At 48.3% G+C, this 23,149-nt stretch overlaps 1 protein-coding gene across 1 annotated transcript in view; it reads left to right on the top strand.

Annotated features, from left to right (window-relative positions):
• Window positions 1-23,149, top strand: part of FAM120A (family with sequence similarity 120 member A) — a 225,659-nt gene that overhangs the window by 79,850 nt on the left and 122,660 nt on the right. Inside the window, exon 4 of the mRNA XM_063940739.1 lies at window positions 13,698-13,826. Coding sequence (XP_063796809.1) covers window positions 13,698-13,826 — 129 coding nt within the window. The remainder of the gene's footprint in view (window positions 1-13,697; window positions 13,827-23,149) is intronic.

Consider the following 23,149-nt stretch of genomic DNA (forward strand, 5'->3'; position numbering starts at 1 on the left):
GGGAAAATCCTGACAAAGTTTCTGATCCCAAAAGGATTCAAATGGCGTATCCGTTCCCCTCTGGGGATAGAGAAAAGTGGGAGTCACGTTTGTTTAAAAAGGTGGCGTTACCGTCTCCTGACACGGCAGCCCTTAAGGATCCTGCGGATCGTAGGCAGGAAAATACGCTGAAATCCATTTATGTCACCACAGGTACACTGCTCAGACCAGCTATTGCATCTGCGTGGGTGAGTAGTGTTATCGAAAAATGGGCAGATAACTTGTCATCTGATATAGATTCCCTGGACAGGGATAACATCCTTTTAACGCTGGGTTATATCAAGGACGCTACAGCTTACCTAAAGGAAGCGGCGAGAGATATTGTCCTCTTGGGATCAAGGGCCAATGCCATGGCAGTCTCAGCTAGGAGAGCATTGTGGATTCATCAATGGAATGCTGATGCTGACTCTAAGAAAGCTATGGAGTCTCTACCGTATAAGGGTGGTGTATTGTTTGGTGAAGGTCTCGCTGAACTGGTATCTACGGCTACCGCGGGTAAGTCGCCCGCTGTAGGTGCTGGGAGGCCGACGGCACGAAGGGGCCGTTTGACACGTGGCTCCGCCTCCAGCAGCGATTCACTGACACCATTTTTCTGACAGCGCAGTGCACCCTGAAGGAGCTCTCTGTGAAATCGCAAGCAGAGGCTGGCAAGAAGGAGCTCCTCCAATCACTGCTAAATATACCCGGTATACCCGGTAATCCGTACAACTGTGCAGTGTGACACTGACTTTCCCATTGCACCTGGGGCTCCACTACTTTGACACAGTTGTAACTGATTGTCAGTATATTTAGCAGTGGCCAGCCCGTCAGGGGTAGCGAATTGAGGTGTTCCTTCTTGCCAGAGAACAGCCTCTGCTTGCGATTTCACATAGAGCTCCTCCAGGCTGCGGCCACTACAGGCACCGGCTGGCTACTTGTGCCAGTGCACTGTGCTGTCAGAAAAAATGGTGAGTGTCAGTGAGTCGCTGCTGGGGGCGGAGCCACATGTGTGAAACAGCCCCTTTGTGCAACTGCAGGTCATAAGTGGTTACTGCAACGTGCCTCAGTGCTCTACCTGGTGCAGTGTGTATAATAACGTGCTCTACCGGGCGCGATTGTGTATAATAACGTGCTCTACTGGGCGCAATTGTGTATAATAATGTGCTTTACCTGGCGCAATTGTGTATAATAACGTGCTCTACCAGGCGCAATTGTGTATAATAACGTGCTCTACCAGGCGCAATTGTGTGTAATAATGTGCTCTACCGGGCGCAATTGTGTGTAATAATGTGCTCTACCGGGCGCAATTGTGTGTAATAATGTGCGCTACCGGGCGCAATTGTGTGTAATAACGTGCGCTACCGGGCGCAATTGTGTATAATAACGTGCTCTACCGGGCGAAATTGTGTATAATAACGTGCTCTACCTGGCGCAATGTGTATAATAACGTGCTGTACCGGGCGCATTGTGTATAACGTGTTCTACCGGGCGCAATGTGTATGATAACGTGCTCTATCTGGCGCAATGTGTATAACGTGCTCCACCTGGTGCAATGTGTATAATGTGCTCTACCTGGCGCAATGTGTATGATAACGTGCTCTATTTGGCGCAATGTGTATAATAACGTGCTGTACCGGGCGCATTGTGTATAGCGTGTTCTACCTGGTGCAATGTGTATGATAACGTGCTCTACCTGGCGCAATGTGTATAACGTGCTCTACCTGGCGCAATGTGTATGATAACGTGCTCTACCAGGCATAATGTGTATAACGTGCTCTACCTGGTGCAATTTGTATGACGTGCTGTACCTGGAGCAAAGTGTATGACGTGCTGTACCTGGAGCAAAGTGTATGACGTGCTGTACCTGGAGCAAAGTGTATGACGTGCTGTACCTGGAGCAAAGTGTATGACGTGCTGTACCTGGAGCAAAGTGTATGACGTGCTGTACCTGACGCAAAGTGTATGACGTGCTGTACCTGACGCAGTGTGCATAGGAGGTTCTACCTGGTGCAATGTGAATTGACACTATTATGTGGTCACGCCCCTTCCCTATGAAGCCACGCCCCTACAAATTTGCGGCGCGCCTATGGCGCGCACTACCTATGCCGCTGGAGCTCCTCTGCGGGAGTCCGCACCGGTAGGGGCACGTCTCAAGCTCTTCAGTCAATTCTGGGCTCGTTCGGCCCTAGACCCATGGATTGTAGAAATAGTCTCTCAGGGGTACAAACTGGAGCTTCAAGACGTTCCCCCTCGACGTTTTTTCAGATCAGCCTTACCAGCTTCTCTTCCGAACAGGGAGGTAGTATGCGATGTAATACAAAAGTTTTGTCTAAATCAAGTTATTGTCAGTGTTCCCCCGGCACAACAGGGAGACGGCTTTTATTCAAGCCTATTTGTGGTCCCGAAGCCAGACTGCTCAGTCACACCGATTCAGAACCTAAAATCCCTAAATCTTTACCTAAAAAAATTCAAATTCAAGATGGAATCTCTCTGAGCAGTGATCTCCAGTCTCGAGGAAGGGGATTTCATGGTGTCGGTCGACATAAAGGATGCCTACTTACACATCCCCATATATCCTCCGCATCAGGCTTACCTGAGGTTTGCTACTCAGGATTGTCATTACCAATTTCAAACGTTGCCGTTTGGTCTGTCCGCGGAAATGATGGTCCTCCTTCGCAAGCAAGGAGTCGCGATTATCCTGTACCTGGACGATCTCCTGATAAAGGCGAGATCCAAAGACAAGCTGGAGCAGGACATTGCGCTCTCCCTGACAGTGCTGCAACAACATGGTTGGCTCCTAAACCTGCCGAAATCGCAGTTGAATCCGACAACGCGGCTGTTGTTTTTGAGAGTGGTTCTGGACAAAGAATTAGAGTGTTTCTTCCAGAAGAGAAGGCTCTGGAAATTCAGAGTTTGGTAAAACAAATTCTGAAACCAGCGAGTGCGTCAATTCATCAATGCACTCGGTTGCTGGGGAAGATGGTGGCGGCCTACGAGGCCATTCAGTTTGGCAGGTTCCATACCAGAGTGTTTCAGTGGGATCTCTTGGACAAGTGGTCCGGATCCCATCTGCACATGCACCGGAAAATAGTTCTATCCTCCAAGACCAGAATCTCCCTTCTGTGGTGGCTGCACAGCTCTCACCTCCTAGAGGGACGCAGGTTCGGGATCCAGGACTGGATCCTAGTAACCACGGATGCGAGTCTCCGAGGCTGGGGAGCAGTCACACAGGGGGAAACCTTCCAGGGAAACTGGTCAGGCCAGGAAGTTTGTCTACACATAAACGTTCTGGAGTAAAGGGCCATTTACAACGGCCTTCGTCAAGCGGAAGATCTTCTTCGCAATCTGCCCATCCTAATACAGACGGACAATATAACAGCAGTGGCGCACATAAACCGCCAGGGTGGATCAAAGAGCAAGACGGCAATGGCAGAGGCCACAATAGTTCTCCGCTGGGCGGAAAGACATACAAGCGCTCTGTCAGCGGTCTTCATTCCCGGAGTGGACAACTGGGAAGCAGACTTCCTCAGCAGACACGATCTCCATCCAGGAGAGTGGAGTCTTCATCAAGAGGTCTTCGCAGAAGTGACAAGTCTTTGGGGAATTCCTCAAATAGACATGACGGCATCTCGCATCAACAAGAAACTTCAGAGATATTGTTTAAGGTCGAGGGATCCTCAAGCAATAGCGGTGGACGCGCTGGTGACACCATGGGTGTTTCAGTCAGTGTACGTGTTTCCTCTGCTTCCACTTATTCCGAATGTGCTAAAGATCATAAGAAGAACAAAGGTTCAAGTGATCCTCATTGCTCCAGACTGGCCAAGGAGGGCTTGGTATCCAGATCTTCAGGAATTACTCATAAGAGATCCCTGGCCTCTTCCTCTTCGAGAGGATCTGTTACAGCAGGGGCCGTGCGTGTAGCACGACTTACCGTGGCTATGTTTGGCGGCTTAGCGGTTGAACGCCGGATCCTAGCCCGAAAGGGTATTCACAATGAAGTTATTCCCACACTTCTTCAAGCTAGAAAAGGAGTGACGTCTAAACATTATCACCGTATTTGGAGAAAATATGTGTCTTGGTGTGAATCTAAGAAGGCTCCTACGGAGGAATTTCAGCTTGGGCGTTTTCTCCATTTCCTGCAAGCAGGTGTGGATGCGGGCCTAAAGTTAGGCTCGATTAAAGTACAGATTTCGGCCTTATCGGTTTTCTTCCAAAAGCAATTTGCCTCCTTTCCGGAAGTTCAGACCTTCGTGAAAGGAGTTTTGCACATCAAACCTCCCTTTGTGCCCCCAGGGGCACCATGGGATCTTAACGTGGTGTTGCATTTTTTTCAATCACCTTTACAGAAGGTTGAGTTGAAATTTCTCATGTGGAAAGTGGTCATGCTATTGGCCTTGGCATCCACTAGGCGGGTATCTGAGTTAGCGACTTTGTCTCACAAGACTCCTTATTTAATCTTCCATGATGATAGAGCAGAGTTCAGTACTCGTCAACAATTTCTGCCGAAGGTGGTTTCATCGTTCCACATGAATCAGCCTATTGTGGTACCAGTGGCTATTGACGTCTTTGCGGAGTCAAAATCCCTCGATGAAGTCAGGGCTTTGAAGATTTATGTCGCCAGAACAGCTCAACTTAGAAAAACAGAGGCTCTGTTTATCCTGTATGCTGCCAACAAGATTGGAACGCCTGCTTCCAAGCAGACTATTGCGCGCTGGATCTGCAATACGATTCAACAGGCTTATTCTACGTCTGGATTGCTGTTACCGAAATCAGCGAAGGCCCACTCTACCAGGAAAGTGGGCTCCTCCTGGGCGGCTGCCCGCAGGGTCTCTGCATTACAAGTCTGCAGAGCAGCTACTTGGTCGGGTTCAAACACTTTTGCAAAATTTTACAAGTTTGATACCCTGGCTGATGAGGACCTCATGTTTGGTCAATCGGTGCTGCAGAGTCATCCGCACTCTCCCGCCCGTTCTAGAGCTTTGGTATAAAGCCCATGGTTTTTGAAGCGCCCCCAGCATCCTAGGACGTATGAGAAAATAGGATTTTAATACCTACCGGTAAATCCTTTTCTCTTAGTCCGTAGAGGATGCTGGGCGCCCGTCCCAGTGCGGACTCTATCTGCAGTTTTTTGGTTATGTTTACACACGGGTTGTGTTATGTTGTAGTCAGCCTGTTGCTGACGTTGTTCATGCCGTTGACTGGAGTTGTTTAATGCCATGTTGTACGGCGTGTTTGAGGTGCGAGCTGGTATTTGTCCCACCTTAGTTACCTATAAATCCTTGCCTCGAAATGTCCGTCTCCCTGGGCACAGTTCCTACAAACTGGAGTCTGGAGGAGGGGCATAGAGGGAGGAGCCAGTTTACACCCCTTCAAAGTCTTAAAGTGCCCATGTCTCTTGCGGATCCCGTCTGTACCCCATGGTTCTTGAAGCGTCCCCAGCATCCTCTACGGACTAAGAGAAAAGGATCTACCGGTAAGTATTAAAATCCTATTTTTTTCGTATTCTTTATATAGTCCAATATCTGCCTTATACTGTAGTATGACAGGAAAGACTCTGTCTCACCTCACCGCATGTCAGTGGTGTGCCGAGCATTTGAATCTACAGTCAGCGAAGTGTTAAAGGAATGATATAACTGAGAGATGAGGAGAGTAGAAAAACGTGTGCCTAGCGGGTAGGTCAGAGAAAAGAAGACCAAGATATAAAGCAGGCATTCCCAACCACGGTCCTCAAGGCACACCAACAGTGCAGGTTTTAGTGAAATCCAGGCTGCAGCACAGATGGTTAAATCAAAATAACTGAGCTACTAATAAGTCACCTGTGCTGAAGCCTGGATAACACTAAAACCTGCACTGTTGGTGTGCCTTGAGGACCGTGGTTGGGAATGCCTGATATAAAGGGATGACAGTAGAGGAATTGGATTAGGCCAGCTGAATTAACTAGTACAGTATAGTGGGTGGAAGAAGTTTGCAAAGCAGAAGGGAGTGAGGGAATACATGGTAAAAGATTGTGATACAAGTGTTCACACCACTCCTGTATTATATATCACTGAATGCGTTGGGTTACGTGTTACCGGTGGGCAGGGTCCCGACGGTCAGCATTCAAACACCGGGAACCTGGCCGCCAGAATGCTGCCAGAATCCCTGCCGCCACAATGCGCGCTCGCTACAGGTTCTATTACCACTCTATGGGTGTCGTGGGCACCCACTAGTGGGAATAGCCCTGGGCCCACTGCCGGCATTATGGCTGTCGGAATCCCGGCGTCTGTATGCTGACTGTCGGGATGGCAACTACATCCCCACTGAACTCCTATTTAGAAACTAAAAGGTTGCTTAATCTCAGTGGTGAGACTCATGACAGACACCTGCCAACAAAAGTCCCTCGCTCCTGCGGCGTGTCCGGGGTTCCTGTGTGGTTTTAGACTCTTATTGCACGTGATATGACTCCTGTGTCATGCCGCAGGTTAGTTTAGCTTTTGTTGGGGTCTTTGTAGTAATCATGTTGCATTTACTGTAAGAAAAGGATATAGTGTTTAGAGAGCCTTAGGCTTGTTGTGTGTTCTTCTATGTGCATGAATTGTGTGCAATATTTGTACTTTATGATGAATGAGCAAATACCTCTGTCGGAAACAAAAGTTCCCTCCATTTTTTCATTTCTTTACAGAAACTCACCTGGTATGTGTGTGTGCACATGTATGGGTCATATCTTCAGTCGTCTTTGTTAGCACTTCACACGAGTATTAGGTGACTGGCTGGGGGCTGGGGGGCAGCCAGCACAATTAAACATTAAGGTTAGCATGCCATTGAGACAAGAATGCTGGATTGTTCTAAGGTCTGTCTCTTCCCTACTGATGGGTACTGGGATTTTCTGTGTTATGTTTAGAGAGTGATGTTTGTGTGGCAGATCCTCTGGAATCCGGACGGAAAGTCGACAGTAACTAGGTCGACAATGTCTAGGTCGACCACAATTGGTCGATAGTAACTAGGTCGACAGGGTCTTTAGGTCGACATGTTCTAGGTCGACAGGTCACAAGGTCGACATGAGTTTTTCACAATTTTTTTCTTTTTTTTTAACCTTTTCATACTTAACGATCCACGTGGACTACGATTGTACCGGTAATTTGTGCCGAGTGAAGCGGTAGCGGAGCGAAGGCACCATGCCCGAAGCATGGCGAGCGAAGCGGTGCACTAATTGGGGTTCCCGGTCACTCTATGAAGAAAACGACACCAAAATAACATTAAAAACTCATGTCGACCTTTTGACCTGTCGACCTAGAACATGTCGACCTAATGACCTTGTCGACCTAGACACCCTGTCGACATAGTTACGGTCGACCAATAGTGGTCGACCTAGACATTGTCGACCTAGTTACTGTCGACTTTCAATACCACACCCGATCCTCTACCTACTTTATACCCAATTTTGGTTCCTGCTGTTTAGGTCTGTAAAAATTTTGTTCATATAATAAGTCTCCTTCAAGGCTCTCAACTGTTTATTGATGACTAATATTTGGCACAGGTAGTACTTTGTTCAATGTACTGAGTGGGCCATATTTGATTTTTTTTTTTTTTTTAGGATTTGCATTATACAGTCAACTATAATACAAAGCCATGTTTTACTTAATAGGCATTTTGCTCTAGAAAGCTGTTTTTTCTTTATTCTTTTTAGCGCTTGTTTTTATTTATCAGTATATTACTAGAAGTATAGAAAAGGAAGAATTGCACAGATCCCGTGTAAGTTAAGACTAGTAATTAGATCTACTACAGAGTTTTGCAAAACCTAAATTTCTCTATCGTCCTAGTGGATGCTGGGGTTCCTGAAAGGACCATGGGGAATAGCGGCTCCGCAGGAGACAGGGCACAAAAAGTAAAGCTTTTCCAGATCAGGTGGTGTGCACTGGCTCCTCCCCCTATGACCCTCCTCCAGACTCCAGTTAGATTTTTGTGCCCGGCCGAGAAGGGTGCAATCTAGGTGGCTCTCCTAAAGAGCTGCTTAGAAAAAGTTTAGCTTAGGTTTTTTATTTTACAGTGAGTCCTGCTGGCAACAGGATCACTGCAATGAGGGACTGAGGGGAGAAGAAGTGAACTCACCTGCGTGCAGGATGGATTGGCTTCTTGGCTACTGGACATCAGCTCCAGAGGGACGATCACAGGTACAGCCTGGATGGTCACCGGAGCCGCGCCGCCGGCCCCCTTACAGATGCTGAAGTCAGAAGAGGTCCAGAATCGGCGGCTGAAGACTCCTGCAGTCTTCTAAAGGTAGCGCACAGCACTGCAGCTGTGCGCCATTTTCCTCTCAGCACACTTCACACGCAGTCACTGAGGGTGCAGGGCGCTGGGGGGGGGCGCCCTGGGAGGCAAATGTAACCTATATAAAGGCTAAAAATACCTCACATATAGCCCCCAGAGGCTATATGGAGATATTTAACCCCTGCCTGGATTCACTAAATAGCGGGAGACGAGCCCACCGGAAAAGGGGCGGGGCCTATCTCCTCAGCACACGGCGCCATTTCCTCTCACAGCTCCGCTGGTCAGGACGGCTCCCAGGTCTCTCCCCTGCACTGCACTACAGAAACAGGGTAAAACAGAGAGGGGGGGCAAATTTATGGCGATATTTTGATATATATAAAGCAGCTATAAGGGAGCACTTATTATAAGGCTATCCCTGTTATATATAGCGCTTTTGGTGTGTGCTGGATAACTCTCCCTCTGTCTCCCCAAAGGGCTAGTGGGTCCTGTCTTCGTTAGGAGCATTCCCTGTGTGTCTGCTGTGTGTCGGTACGTGTGTGTCGACATGTATGAGGACGATATTGGTGTGGAGGCGGAGCAATTGCCAAATATGAGGATGTCACCCCCTAGGGAGTCGACACCAGAATGGATGCCTTTATTTATGGAACTACGGGATAGTGTCAACACGCTAAAGCAGTCGTTTGACGACATGAGACGGCCGGACAATCAATTAGTGCCTGTCCAGGCGACTCAAACACCGTCAGGGGCTGTGAAACGCCCTTTGCCTCAGTCGGTCGACACAGACCCAGACACAGGCACTGACTCCAGTGGTGACGGTGACGAATCAACCGTATTTTCTAGTAGGGCCACACGTTATATGATTTTGGCAATGAAGGAGGCGTTACATTTAGCTGATACTACAGGTACCACTAAACAGGGTATTATGTGGGGTGTGAAAAAACTACCTATAGTTTTTCCTGAATCAGAAGAATTAAATGACGTGTGTAATGAAGCGTGGGTTGCCCCTGATAAAAAGCTGATAATTTCAAAGAAATTATTGGCATTATACCCTTTCCCGCCAGAGGTTAGGGAGCGCTGGGAAACACCTCCTAGGGTGGACAAGGCGCTAACACGCTTATCTAAACAAGTGGCGTTACCCTCTCCTGAGACGGCCGCACTTAAAGATCCATCAGATAGGAGGATGGAAAATATCCAAAAAAGTATATACACACATGCAGGTGTTATACTACGACCAGCTATAGCGACTGCCTGGATGTGCAGTGCTGGGGTAGTTTGGTCAGAGTCCCTGATTGAAAATATTGATACCCTGGACAGGGACAATATTTTACTGTCGTTAGAACAAATAAAGGATGCATTTCTTTATATGCGTGATGCACAGAGGGATATCTGCACACTGGCATCACGGGTAAGTGCTATGTCCATTTCGGCCAGAAGAGCTTTATGGACGCGACAGTGGACAGGCGATGCGGATTCAAAACGACATATGGAAGTTTTGCCGTATAAAGGGGAGGAGTTATTTGGAGTCGGTCTATCAGATTTGGTGGCCACGGCTACAGCCGGGAAATCCACCTTTCTACCTCAAGTCACTCCCCAACAGAAAAAGGCACCGACTTTTCAACCGCAGCCCTTTCGTTCCTTTAAAAATAAGAGAGCAAAGGGCTATTCATATCTGCCACGAGGCAGAGGTCGAGGGAAGAGACAGCAACAGGCAGCTCCTTCCCAGGAACAGAAGCCTTCCCCGGCTTCTACAAAAGCCTCAGCATGACGCTGGGGCTTCTCAAGCGGACTCGGGACGGTGGGTGGTCGTCTCAAAAATTACAGCGCGCAGTGGGCTCACTCGCAGGTAGATCCCTGGATCCTGCAGATAATATCTCAGGGGTACAGGTTGGAATTAGAGACAGATCCACCTCGCCGTTTCCTGAAGTCTGCTTTACCAACGTCCCCCTCCGAAAGGGAGACGGTTTTGGAAGCCATTCACAAGCTGTACTCTCAGCAGGTGATAGTCAAGGTACCTCTTCTACAACAAGGGAAGGGGTATTATTCCACTCTTTTTGTGGTACCGAAGCCGGATGGCTCGGTAAGGCCTATTCTAAATCTGAAGTCCTTGAACCTGTATATAAAGAAGTTCAAGTTCAAGATGGAGTCACTCAGAGCAGTGATAGCGAACCTGGAAGAGGGGGACTTTATGGTATCCTTGGACATCAAGGATGCGTATCTCCACGTTCCAATTTACCCCTCACACCAGGGGTACCTCAGGTTCGTTGTACAAAACTGTCACTATCAGTTTCAGACGCTGCCGTTCGGATTGTCCACGGCACCTCGGGTCTTTACAAAGGTAATGGCCGAGATGATGATTCTTCTTCGAAGAAAAGGCGTATTAATTATCCCATACTTGGACGATCTCCTAATAAGGGCAAGGTCCAGAGAACAGCTAGAGATGGGATTAGCACTGTCGCAAGAAGTGCTAAAACAGCACGGGTGGATTCTGAATATTCCAAAATCCCAGTTAATGCCGACAACTCGTCTGCTGTTCCTAGGGATGATTCTGGACACGGTTCAGAAAAAGGTTTTTCTCCCGGAGGAAAAAGCCAAGGAGTTATCCGAGCTTGTCAGGAACCTCCTAAAACCAGGAAAGGTGTCTGTACATCAATGCACAAGAGTCCTGGGAAAAATGGTGGCTTCTTACGAAGCAATTCCATTCGGCAGATTCCACGCAAGAATTTTCCAAAGGGATCTGTTGGACAAATGGTCAGGGTCGCATCTTCAGATGCACCTGCGGATAACCCTGTCTCCAAGGACAAGGGTGTCTCTTCTGTGGTGGTTGCAGAGTGCTCATCTATTGGAGCCTGGAAACGTCTCTTCACATAAACATTCTGGAACTAAGAGCAATATACAATGCTCTAAGCCAGGCAGAACCTCTGCTTCAGGGAAAACCGGTGTTGATCCAGTCGGACAACATCACGGCAGTCGCCCATGTGAACAGACAGGGCGGCACAAGAAGCAGGAGTGCAATGGCAGAAGCTGCAAGGATTCTTCGCTGGGCAGAGAATCATGTGATAGCACTGTCAGCAGTGTTCATCCCGGGAGTGGACAACTGGGAAGCAGACTTCCTCAGCAGACACGATCTTCACCCGGGAGAGTGGGGACTTCATCCAGAAGTCTTCCACTTGCTGGTAACCCGTTGGGAAAGACCAATGGTGGACATGATGGCGTCTCGCCTCAACAAAAAAATGGACAGGTATTGCGCCAGGTCAAGAGATCCGCAGGCAATAGCTGTGGACGCGCTGGTAACGCCTTGGGTGTACCAGTCGGTGTATGTGTTTCCTCCTCTGCCTCTCATACCAAAAGTATTGAGAATTATACGGCAAAGAGGCGTAAGGACGATACTAGTGGTTCCGGATTGGCCAAGAAGGACTTGGTACCCGGAACTTCAAGAGATGATCACGGAAGATCCGTGGCCTCTACCTCTAAGGAGGGACTTGCTTCAGCAGGGTCCCTGTCTGTTTCAAGACTTACCGCGGCTGCGTTTGACGGCATGGCGGTTGAACGCCGGATCCTAAAGGAAAAAGGCATGCCGGAAGAAGTCATTCCTACTTTGATTAAAGCAAGGAAGGAAGTAACCGTGCAACATTATCACCGAATTTGGCGAAAATATGTTGCGTGGTGCGAAGATCGGAGTGCTCCGACGGAGGAATTTCAACTGGGTCGATTCCTACATTTCCTGCAATCAGGATTGTCTATGGGTCTCAAATTGGGATCTATTAAGGTTCAAATTTCGGCCCTGTCGATTTTCTTTCAAAAAGAATTGGCTTCAGTCCCTGAAGTCCAGACCTTTGTTAAGGGAGTGCTACATATACAGCCTCCTGTGGTGCCTCCAGTGGCACCGTGGGATCTCAATGTGGTTTTGGACTTTCTAAAATCTCATTGGTTTGAACCACTAAAGAAGGTGGATTTGAAATATCTCACATGGAAAGTGACCATGCTTCTAGCCCTGGCTTCGGCCAGGAGAGTGTCAGAACTGGCAGCTTTATCTTACAAAAGCCCATATCTGATTTTCCATTCGGACAGGGCAGAACTGCGGACTCGTCCGCATTTTCTCCCTAAGGTGGTGTCAGCATTTCATCTGAACCAGCCTATTGTAGTGCCTGCGGCTACAAGTGACTTGGAGGACTCCAAGTTACTGGACGTTGTCAGAGCATTAAAAATATATATTGCAAGGACAGCTGGAGTCAGAAAATCTGACTCGTTGTTTATATTGTATGCACCCAACAAGATGGGTGCTCCTGCGTCTAAGCAGACGATTGCTCGTTGGATCTGTAGCACAATCCAACTTGCACATTCTGTGGCAGGCCTGCCACAGCCTAAATCTGTAAAGGCCCACTCCACAAGGAAGGTGGGCTCATCTTGGGCGGCTGCCCGAGGGGTCTCGGCATTACAACTTTGCCGAGCAGCTACGTGGTCAGGGGAGAACACGTTTGTAAAATTTTACAAATTTGATACTCTGGCTAAGGAGGACCTGGAGTTCTCTCATTCGGTGCTGCAGAGTCATCCGCACTCTCCCGCCCGTTTGGGAGCTTTGGTATAATCCCCATGGTCCTTTCAGGAACCCCAGCATCCACTAGGACGATAGAGAAAATAAGATTTTACTTACCGATAAATCTATTTCTCGGAGTCCGTAGTGGATGCTGGGCGCCCATCCCAAGTGCGGATTATCTGCAATAATTGTACATAGTTATTGTTAACTGATTCGGGTTATTGTTGAAGGAAGCCATCTTTCAGAGGCTCCGCTGTTATCATATTGTTAACTGGGTTTAGATCACAAGTTGTACGGTGTGATTGGTGTGGCTGGTATGAGTCTTACCCGGGATTCAAAATCCTCCCTTATTGTGTACGCTCGTCCGGGCACAGTACCTAACTGGAGTCTGGAGGAGGGTCATAGGGGGAGGAGCCAGTGCACACCACCTGATCTGGAAAAGCTTTACTTTTTGTGCCCTGTCTCCTGCGGAGCCGCTATTCCCCATGGTCCTTTCAGGAACCCCAGCATCCACTACGGACTCCGAGAAATAGATTTATCGGTAAGTAAAATCTTATTTTACTATACTTTGTGTAAGATGTTCTTAAACCAACATTATGGGTCAGATGTAATGGCTTGTGAGACGGCCGGAGTTCCGGGACTCCGTACGTTTTTTTTCAAGCAAAAGTTTACGTTTTACTGCTTTAAAAAAACCAAAAATGTACGAGTTCGGCGGGAGTCTCGGAGCTCTGGTCATCTTGGAATCCATTACATCTGGCCCCAGGTATCTGTCGGTGACCGCAACGCTTTAAATGGCTTCTTCAGCATGCAGATTGTCACCAGTTTGCATTATCTGTGATACATTTTACCAGTCGTGTAATGGGCCATCCTGTATTGACTGGCTCTTCTTCCTTCACAGGTCCGTGCTCACCAGCTTGTTTTACCCCCTTGTGATGTTGTAATCAAAGCGGTTGCTGACTATGTGCGCAATATCAAGGATACAAATGATTTGGATGCAATCTCTACAGATGTTTTCCAGCATTCACAGGTAAATTATAGATATTTTAAAGTCTCCACACAGACCTTTTTTTGGCCCGTGATGTCTACAGTACTACAGTGAATAGTAGATTATATGGTCATGGCAATAGTAAATCCCCTAAAACGGACCTTTGGCTGATTACATATTAATCCTTCAGTCAATGCATTCTCCCACACTGTCAATAACTTTGTTATAGTGTCACTAGAGTTATGGGCCCTACACACTGGCAGATTTCACTGAACGATATGAATGTTCTCGTTCATTAATGAACGAGAACTCAGTCACATCGTTCAGTGTGTAGGCACCAACGATGCGAGGCCGCGCGCTCGTTCATTGTTGGTTCCCCCATCGTTTATGCATGCAGGCCAATATGGACAATCTTATCCATATTAGAATGCACTGCTATGGAACTGGGTGATAGGGGGAGTGAAAAACTTCTCCCCACCCCCCGCCGCCGGGTCACCCACTGGCAGTATCGGCCGTCGGGCACATCGCCATATGTTTAGGGCTCTTAAGATGTCTCTGCATTCAGTTTGCCAGTACTGTGGTTGGCAGTGATTAGCTGGGATTCCCAACTCTGTGAAAGTATTAAAGATTTCTCTTACGTCCTAGAGGATGCTGGGGACTCCGTAAGGACCATGGGGTATAGACGGTCTCCGCAGGAGACATGGACACCATAAAGAACTTTTAGTATGGGTATGCACTGGCTCCTCCCCCTATGCCCCTCCTCCAGACCTCAGTTGGATTTTGTGCCCAGAGGAGATAGGGTGCATTACAGAGGAGCTCTCCAGAGTTTCTCTGAAAAATAATTTTGTTAGGTTTTTTATTTTCAGGGAGCACTGCTGGCAACAGGCTCCCTGCATCGTGGGACTGATGAGAGAGAAGCAGACCTACTTAAATGAAAGGCTCTGCTTCTTAGGCTACTGGACACCATTAGCTCCAGAGGGAGTCGGAACACAGGTCTCACCCTGCCATTCGTCCCAGAGCCGCGCCGCCGTCCTCCTCGCAAAGCCGGAAGATAGAACCGGGTGAGTATAAGAAGAAAAGAAGACTTCAAGGCGGCAAAAGACTTCAGATCTTCACTGAGGTAAGCGTGCAGCGGTAACGCCATTGCTCCCACAAGCTACACACACAGAACAGGCACTGATGGGTGCAGGGCGCAGGGAGGGCGCCCTGGGCAGCAATAAACCTCCGGACTGGCATATAAGGGCACATTAGGCTGCTGGGCAGTAAATGCAGAGATCCCCCGCCATTTTTGGAAAATTGAAGCGGGACCGAAGCCCGCCGCTAGAGGGGGCGGAGCTTGATCCCTCAGCACTAACAGCGCCATTTTCTCCACAGAACGCTGCAGAGAAGCTGGCTCCCCAGACTCTCCCCTGCTGAACTCTGAGAGGGCTAAAAAGAGGGGTGGGGGGGCATTTTTAAGGCGCAGTCAGTGTATACACATTGATATTATATATATATATATATATATAATATATATATATATATATAGGCATACCAAAGAACCCGACACTCACTGTGGGGAATTCCAATTGCGGGCTGCGGTGCCTTCCATAAGCCTTGAGCAGACCCAATGTAGAAATAGCAGAAATGGCGGCACTCCACAGACTTCAAGTAGATTAAAACAGCTTTTACTTTATTGGACGCAATAAAGTAAAAGCTGTTTTAATCTACTTGAAGTCTGTGGAGTGCCGCCATTTCTGCTATTTCTCTCTATATATATATATATATATATATATATATATATATATAGCGCTATCTGGGTTTTATTCCAGTGTCAGTTGGCGCTGGGTGTGTGCTGGCATACTCTCTCTCTGTCTCTCCAAAGGGCCTTGTTGGGGAATTGTCCCCTTATAGATATATCCCTGTGTGTGTGGGGGTGTCGGTACGTGCATGTCGGCATGTCTGAAGCGGAAGGCTCGTCCAAGGAGGAGGTGGAGCAGATGAGTGGTGTGTCTCCATCGGCAACGCCGATTCATGATTGGATGGACATGTGGAATATGTTAAATGCAAGTGTGGCCTCATTACATAAGAGACTGGACAAAGCAGAGTCCAGGGAGAAATCAGGGAGTCAATCCACGGATTGGACTGGGTCACAGGGCCCTTCTGGGTCTCAAAAAGTCCCCTATCCCCAATAGTAGACACTGATACCGACACGAATTCTGATTCCAGTGTCGACTACGATGATGCTAAATTGCACCCAAGGGTGGCAAAAAGTATTCAGTGTATGATTATTGCAATAAAAGATGTTTTGCATATCACAGATGACCCCTCTGTCCCTGACACGAGGGTGCGCATGTATAAGGAAAAGAAACCTGAGGTAACCTTTCCCCCATCTCATGAGCTTAACGAGTTATTTGAAAAAGCTTGGGAAACTCCAGATAAAAAACTGCAGATTCCCAAAAGGGTTCTTATGGCGTATCCTTTCCCTGCACAGGACAGGGTACGTTGGGAATCCTCTCCCAGGGTGGACAAGGCTTTAACACGCCTGTCTAAGAAGGTGGCGCTACCGTCTCCGGACACGGCAGCCCTCAAGGATCCTGCTGATCGCAGACAGGAGACTACTTTACTTTAAAGTCTGTTTATGCGCATACAGGTGCTTTGCTCAGACCGGCAATAGCATCGGCATGGGTATGTAGCGCAGTTGCAGCATGGACAGATACCTTGTCAGCTAGCCTTGATACCCTAGACAGGGATACCATTTTATTAACCTTAGCCCACATTAAAGACGCAGTCTTATATATGAGGCAGCAGCCCTCAGTTGGGCTGCTGGGTTCCAGAGCCAATGCCATGGCTATTTCTGCGAGACGAGCTCTATGGACCCGCCAATGGACGGGTGATGCAGACTCAAAGAAGCATATGGAGGTTTTACCTTACAAGGGTGAAGTGTTGTTTGGGGAGGGGCTCGCGGATCTGGTTGCCACAGCTACCGCGGGTAAATCTACCTTTTTACCTTATGTTCCCCAACAGCAAAAGAAAACTCCACGTTATCAGATGCAGTCCTTTCGGTTGCATAAGTCCAGAAGAGGTCGGGGCTCCTCCTTCCTTGCCAGAGGTAAGGGTAGAGGAAAGAGAACACCTGCTTCGGCTAGTTCCCAGGAGCAGAAGTCCTCCCTGGCTTCTACAAAATCCACCGCATGATGCTGGGGCTCCCCTAAGGGAGTCCGCACCAGTGGGGGCACGCCTTCGACTTTTCAGCCAGATCTGGATTCTTTCAGACGTGGATCCTTGGGCGATGGAAATTGTTTCCCAAGGCTACAAGCTGGAATTCGAAGAGGTGCCTTGCCAGCTTCACCCCCGGAGAGGGAAGTGGTGTTAGCTGCAATTCAAAAGCTGTGTCAACAGCAAGTGGTGGTCAAGGTTCCCCTGGTCCAACAGGGAAAAGGGTATTATTCAACCCTGTTTGTGGTCCCGAAGCCGGATGGTTCGGTCAGACCCATTTTAAATCTTAAATCCCTAAATCTGTACTTGAAAAAGTTCAAATTCAAGATGGAATCGCTCCGAGCTGTAATATCCAGCCTGGAAGGGGGGTGATAATGCCGATTTATTACCTTATAAAATTCAATATATAAGGGTAAGAGACTCAGTACGCAATTGGCGTATGGGGTACCGTAAGGGTACGCACTTAGCGTAGCAGACGCTTAGCCGTGGTCGAGACGCACATGCGGCATGCTCGCTCACAGCTTAACGCTTGGTGTCGAGCACGCTATAGGCGGCCGACTACCGTAATGCTACGCAAACAGCGTAGCGGACGCTCGTGACCACGAGGGGAACACGAGCGGCGCAGACGCTCACGGGTTGACACCCAGTAAACCTTGTATGCAACACACTGAAAGATTGAGTTTGTACTGTAAACCTTACTACTGAAATACTGTAGCGATATAACGCTGCTTAACCTTGCTACTATAAAAGCTGCTTGAGCGAATGAGACGCTCCGATTACCCTCAGCAATGTAATAAACACACAATACCTTGCTAAGGTTCCAACACCTTTACTAACAATATTTAGCTAAGTAAAAAGGGGAAAACAGTTAACAGTTCATACACTACAGGCTAACATAAATATCTAACAGAATAACTACACGTGAATATACAATAGCGGCACAATCACAAATACATAGACTAAGAATGTACGGCTAACATTATATGGGTAACAAAGTGGCCACAGAGAAACATACCATACGGGGAACACTCGCTAGCGCAACCGGATCCAGTCCTCCAATTATCAGAGATAAATGTTGATGAGAGAGAGTACTGGCCGGTCTGGGGACAGTGACCCTTATATACACAATATACAGTGCACTACAAAGGGTCCTATAATCTCATTGCTCATTGGACACAGGAATGTCTCCTCGCATCATAACAAAGGGTCATAGGTTAGTTTGAACAGGTGGGCTGTGACTATATCAAACTGCTCAGGTGGGAGGGAATCTCAGGATTCCCGCCGCATGGATAATGAACCGCAAATATAGTAAATGTCCAGAAACTACTAATAGACATAACTATACGCAGGAGCGATTAATCTTTACCTAACCAGCACCGGATTGTTTCTAATAAAATGTTCTTTAGTTAGGTACCAAACACCACTGCTCAAACCCTGTCTGACCCTTCGTATCATGCAAAGAGGAATTCCTCTGTCCAGCGACCAGTTACAATAAACAGACTTACAGTTATTATTAAGGGGAACATTACCTATAAAACATACTATTTGGTTTTACTATGTAACGATTGAGTCGCCGACTAGTCGCACACAAACTCTACCGTAAATGCACATACCACGCGCTCGAGCGCATGGCCGAGGAAGTGCCATCACGCAGCTGCGAGTATCCGCACGCACGGGAGAGAATGTGCACGTGCAGCGGGCAAGCGCATGGGGTTAATATATGGCAACGTGTAGCGTGATATTTTTTCGACTTTGACAGGGGATTTGATGGTGTCACTAGACATAAAGGATGTATACCTTCATGTCCCCATTTACCCCCCTCATCAGTAGTACCTTGGATTCGCTGTACAGGACTGTCATTACCAGTTTCAGACGTTACCGTTTGGGCTTTCCACAGCCCCGAGGATTTTCACCAAGGTATTGGCGGAGATGATGGTGCTCCTGCGCAAACAGGGAGTCAGAATTATCCCATACTTGGACGATCTCCTGATAAAGGTGAGATCGAGAGACCAATTGATGAAGAGCGTGTCGCTCTCCCTGAAAGTGCTGTAACAGCACGGTTGGATTCTCAATCTGCCAAAGTCACAATTGGTTCCAACAACTCGGCTATCATTCCTAGGCATGATTCTGGACACGGAACAAAAGAGGGTTTTTCTCCCATTGGAAAAAGCCCAGGATCTCCAGAACATGGTCAGAGACCTGCTAAAACCAAAAAGAGTGTCTGTTCAACAATGCACTCGTGTTCTGGGAAAAATGGTGGCAGCCTACGAGGCAATCCCCTTCGGCAGGTTTCATGCGAGGACTTTTCATTGGGACCTTCTGGACAAGTGGTCCGGGTCCCATCTACAAATACATCAGAAAATATCCCTGTCCCCCAGGGCTAGGGTGTCTCTCCTGTGGTGGCTGCAGAGTGCTCACCTTCTAGAGGGTCGCAGGTTCGGCATTCAAGACTGGGTTCTGGTGACCACGGACGCAAGCCTCCGAGGATAGGAAAAAAGTCACACAAGGAAGACATTTTCAGGGACTATGGTCAAGCTAGGAGGCTTGTCTACACATCAACATAATGGAATTGAGGGCCATATACAACTGTCTACGTCAAGTGGAGAATCTTCTTCGCGACCTACCGGTTCTGATTCAGTCAGACAACGTCACAGCCTTGGTTCATGTAAACCGCCAAGGCGGGACAAGGAGCACAGTGGCGATGGCGGAAGCCACCAGGATTCTTCGCTGGGCGGAAAATCACGTAAGCGCTCTGTCAGCTGTCTTCATTCCGGGAGTGGACAACTGGAAAGCAGACTTCCTCAGTAGACACGATCTCCATCCGGGAGAGTGGGGACTTCATCAAGAAGTTTTTGCAGAGATAACAAGTCGTTGGGGAATTCCTCAAATAGACATGATGGCGTCACGCCTCAACAAGAAGCTTCGGAAGTATTGTGCCAGGTCACGGGACCCTCAGGCAGTAGCAGTAGACGCCCTAGTGACACCATGGGTGTTTCAGTCGGTCTATGTGTTTCTTCCTCCTTCCTCTCATCTCAAAAATATTGAGAATCATAAGACAAAGAAGAGTGCAGACGATACTCATTGTTCCAGATTTGCCTCGAAGGGCCTGGTACTCATATCTTCAGGAAATGCTCACAGAAGATCCGTGTCCTCTTCCTCTCAGGGAGGACCTGTTACAGCTTGGGCCATGTGTGTTCCAAGACTTACCGCGGTTACGTTTGACGGCATGGCGGTTGAACACCGAATCCTAGCTGGGAAAGGTATTCCGGAGGAAGTCATCCCTACTCTGATAAAGGCTAGGAAGGAGGTGACTGCAAAGCACTATCACCGTATCTGGAGGAAGTATGTATCTTGGTGTGAAGCCAAGAATGCTCCTACGGAAGATTTCCATCTGGGCCGGTTTCTCCACTTTCTACAGACAGGAGTGGATATGGGCCTGAAGTTAGGGCCGAAATCTGTACCTTAATGGAGCCTTTCTATATTCTTCCAGAGGGAATTGGCTTCTCTCCCAGAAGTCCAGACGTTTGTGAAGAGTGCTGCACATCCAGCCCCCCTTTGTGCCCCCAGTGGCACCGTGGGACCTTAACGTGGTGTTAAGTTTCCTGAAATCTCACTGGTTTGAACCTCTTCAAACAGTGGAATTAAAATTTCTCACGTGGAAGGTGGTCATGTTATTGGCCTTGGCATCTGCAAGGCGGGTGTCCGAATTGGCGGCCTTGTCACACAAGAGCCCCTATTTGATTTTCCATGTGGATAGAGCAGAGTTGAGGACGCGTCCTCAAGTTTTGCCTAAGGTGGTTTCTTCATTTCATATGAACCAACCTATTGTGGTGCCTGTGGCTACAGGGGACTTGGACGACTCCAAGTCCCTGGATGTAGTCATGGCCTTAAAGATTTATGTAGCCAGGACAGCTAGGGTTAGGAAAACAGAGGCTCTCCTTGTACTGTATGCGGCCAACAAGGTTGGCGCTCCTGCTTCTAAGCAGACTATTGCTCGCTGGATCTGTAACACGATTCAGCAGGCTCATTCTACGGCTGGATTGCCGTTACCAAATTCAGTAAAGGCCCATTCCACTAGGAAGGTGGGCTCTTCTTGGGCGGCTGCCCGAGGCTGCTTTGCCGAGCAGCTACTTGGTCGGGTTCAAACACTTTTGCAAAATTCTACAAGTTTGATACCATGGCTGATGAGGACCTTGCGTTTGCTCAGTCGGTGCTGCAGAGTCATCCGCACTCTCCCGCCCGGTTGGGAGCTTTGGTATAAACCCCATGGTCCTTACGGAGTCCCCAGCATCCTCTAGGACGTAAGAGAAAATAAGATTTCTCTATCGTCCTAGTGGATGCTGGGGTTCCTGAAAGGACCATGGGGAATAGCGGCTCCGCAGGAGACAGGGCACAAAAGTAAAGCTTTCCGATCAGGTGGTGTGCACTGGCTCCTCCCCCTATGACCCTCCTCCAAGCCAGTTAGATTTTTGTGCCCGGCCGAGAAGGGTGCAATCTAGGTGGCTCTCCTAAAGAGCTGCTTAGAGAAAGTTTAGCTTAGGTTTTTTATTTTACAGTGAGTCCTGCTGGCAACAGGATCACTGCAACGAGGGACTTAGGGGAGAAGAAGTGAACTCACCTGCGTGCAGGATGGATTGGCTTCTTGGCTACTGGACATCAGCTCCAGAGGGACGATCACAGGTACAGCCTGGATGGTCACCGGAGCCTCGCCGCCGGCCCCCTTGCAGATGCTGAAACATGAAGAGGTCCAGAATCGGCGGCAGAAGACTCCTCAGTCTTCTAAAGGTAGCGCACAGCACTGCAGCTGTGCGCCATTTTCCTCTCAGCACACTTCACACGGCAGTCACTGAGGGTGCAGGGCGCTGGGAGGGGAGCGCCCTGGGAGGCAAATGAAAACCTATTTGGCTAAAAAATACCTCACATATAGCCTCCGGGGCTATATGGAGATATTTAACCCCTGCCAGAATACACTAAAGAGCGGGAGACGAGCCCGCCGGAAAAGGGGCGGGGCCTATCTCCTCAGCACACAGCGCCATTTTCCTTACACAGCTCCGCTGGTCAGGACGGCTCCCAGGTCTCTCCCCTGCACTGCACTACAGAAACAGGGTAAAACAAGAGAGGGGGGGCAAAATAGTGGCAAAAATTATATTATAAAAGCAGCTATACAGGGAGCACTTATTATAAGGCTATCCCTGTCATATATAGCGCTTTTGGTGTGTGCTGGCAAACTCTCCCTCTGTCTCCCCACAGGGCTAGTGGGGTCCTGTCTTCGTTAAGAGCATTCCCTGTGTGTCTGCTGTGTGTCGGTACGTGTGTGTCGACATGTATGAGGACGATATTGGTGTGGAGGCGGAGCAATTGCCAAATATGGGGATGTCACCTCCTAGGGGGTCGACACCAGAATGGATGCCTTTATTTATGGAATTACGGGATAGTGTCAACACGCTAAAGCAGTCGTTTGTCGACATGAGACGGCCGGACAATCAGTTAGTGCCTGTCCAGGCGCCTCAAACACCGTCAGGGGCTGTAAAACGCCCTTTGCCTCAGTCGGTCGACACAGACCCAGACACAGGCACTGATTCCAGTGGCGACGGTGACAAATCAACCGTATTTTCCAGTAGGGCCACACGTTATATGATTTTGGCAATGAAGGAGGCGTTACATTTAGCTGATACTACTGGTACCACTAAACAGGGTATTATGTGGGGTGTGAAAAAACTACCTATAGTTTTTCCTGAATCAGAAGAACTAAATGATGTATGTGATGAAGCGTGGGTTGCCCCCGATAAAAAGATGCTAATTTCAAAGAAGTTATTAGCTTTATACCCTTTCCCGTCAGAGGTTAGGGCGCGCTGGGAAACACCTCCTAGGGTGGATAAGGCGCTCACACGCTTATCTAAACAAGTGGCGTTACCCTCTCCTGAGACGGCCGCACTTAAAGATCCAACAGATAGGAGGATGGAAAATATCCAAAAAAGTATATACACACATACAGGTGTTATACTACGACCAGCTATAGCGTCAGCCTGGATGTGCAGTGCTGGAGTAGTTTGGTCAGAGTCCCTGATTGAAAATATTGATACCCTGGATAGGGACAATGTTTTACTGTCTTTAGAGCAAATAAAGGATGCATTTCTTTATATGCGTGATGCACAGAGGGATATCTG

Source organism: Pseudophryne corroboree, chromosome 9, assembly GCF_028390025.1.
Source record: "Pseudophryne corroboree isolate aPseCor3 chromosome 9, aPseCor3.hap2, whole genome shotgun sequence".
Lineage (NCBI taxonomy): Eukaryota > Metazoa > Chordata > Amphibia > Anura > Myobatrachidae > Pseudophryne > Pseudophryne corroboree.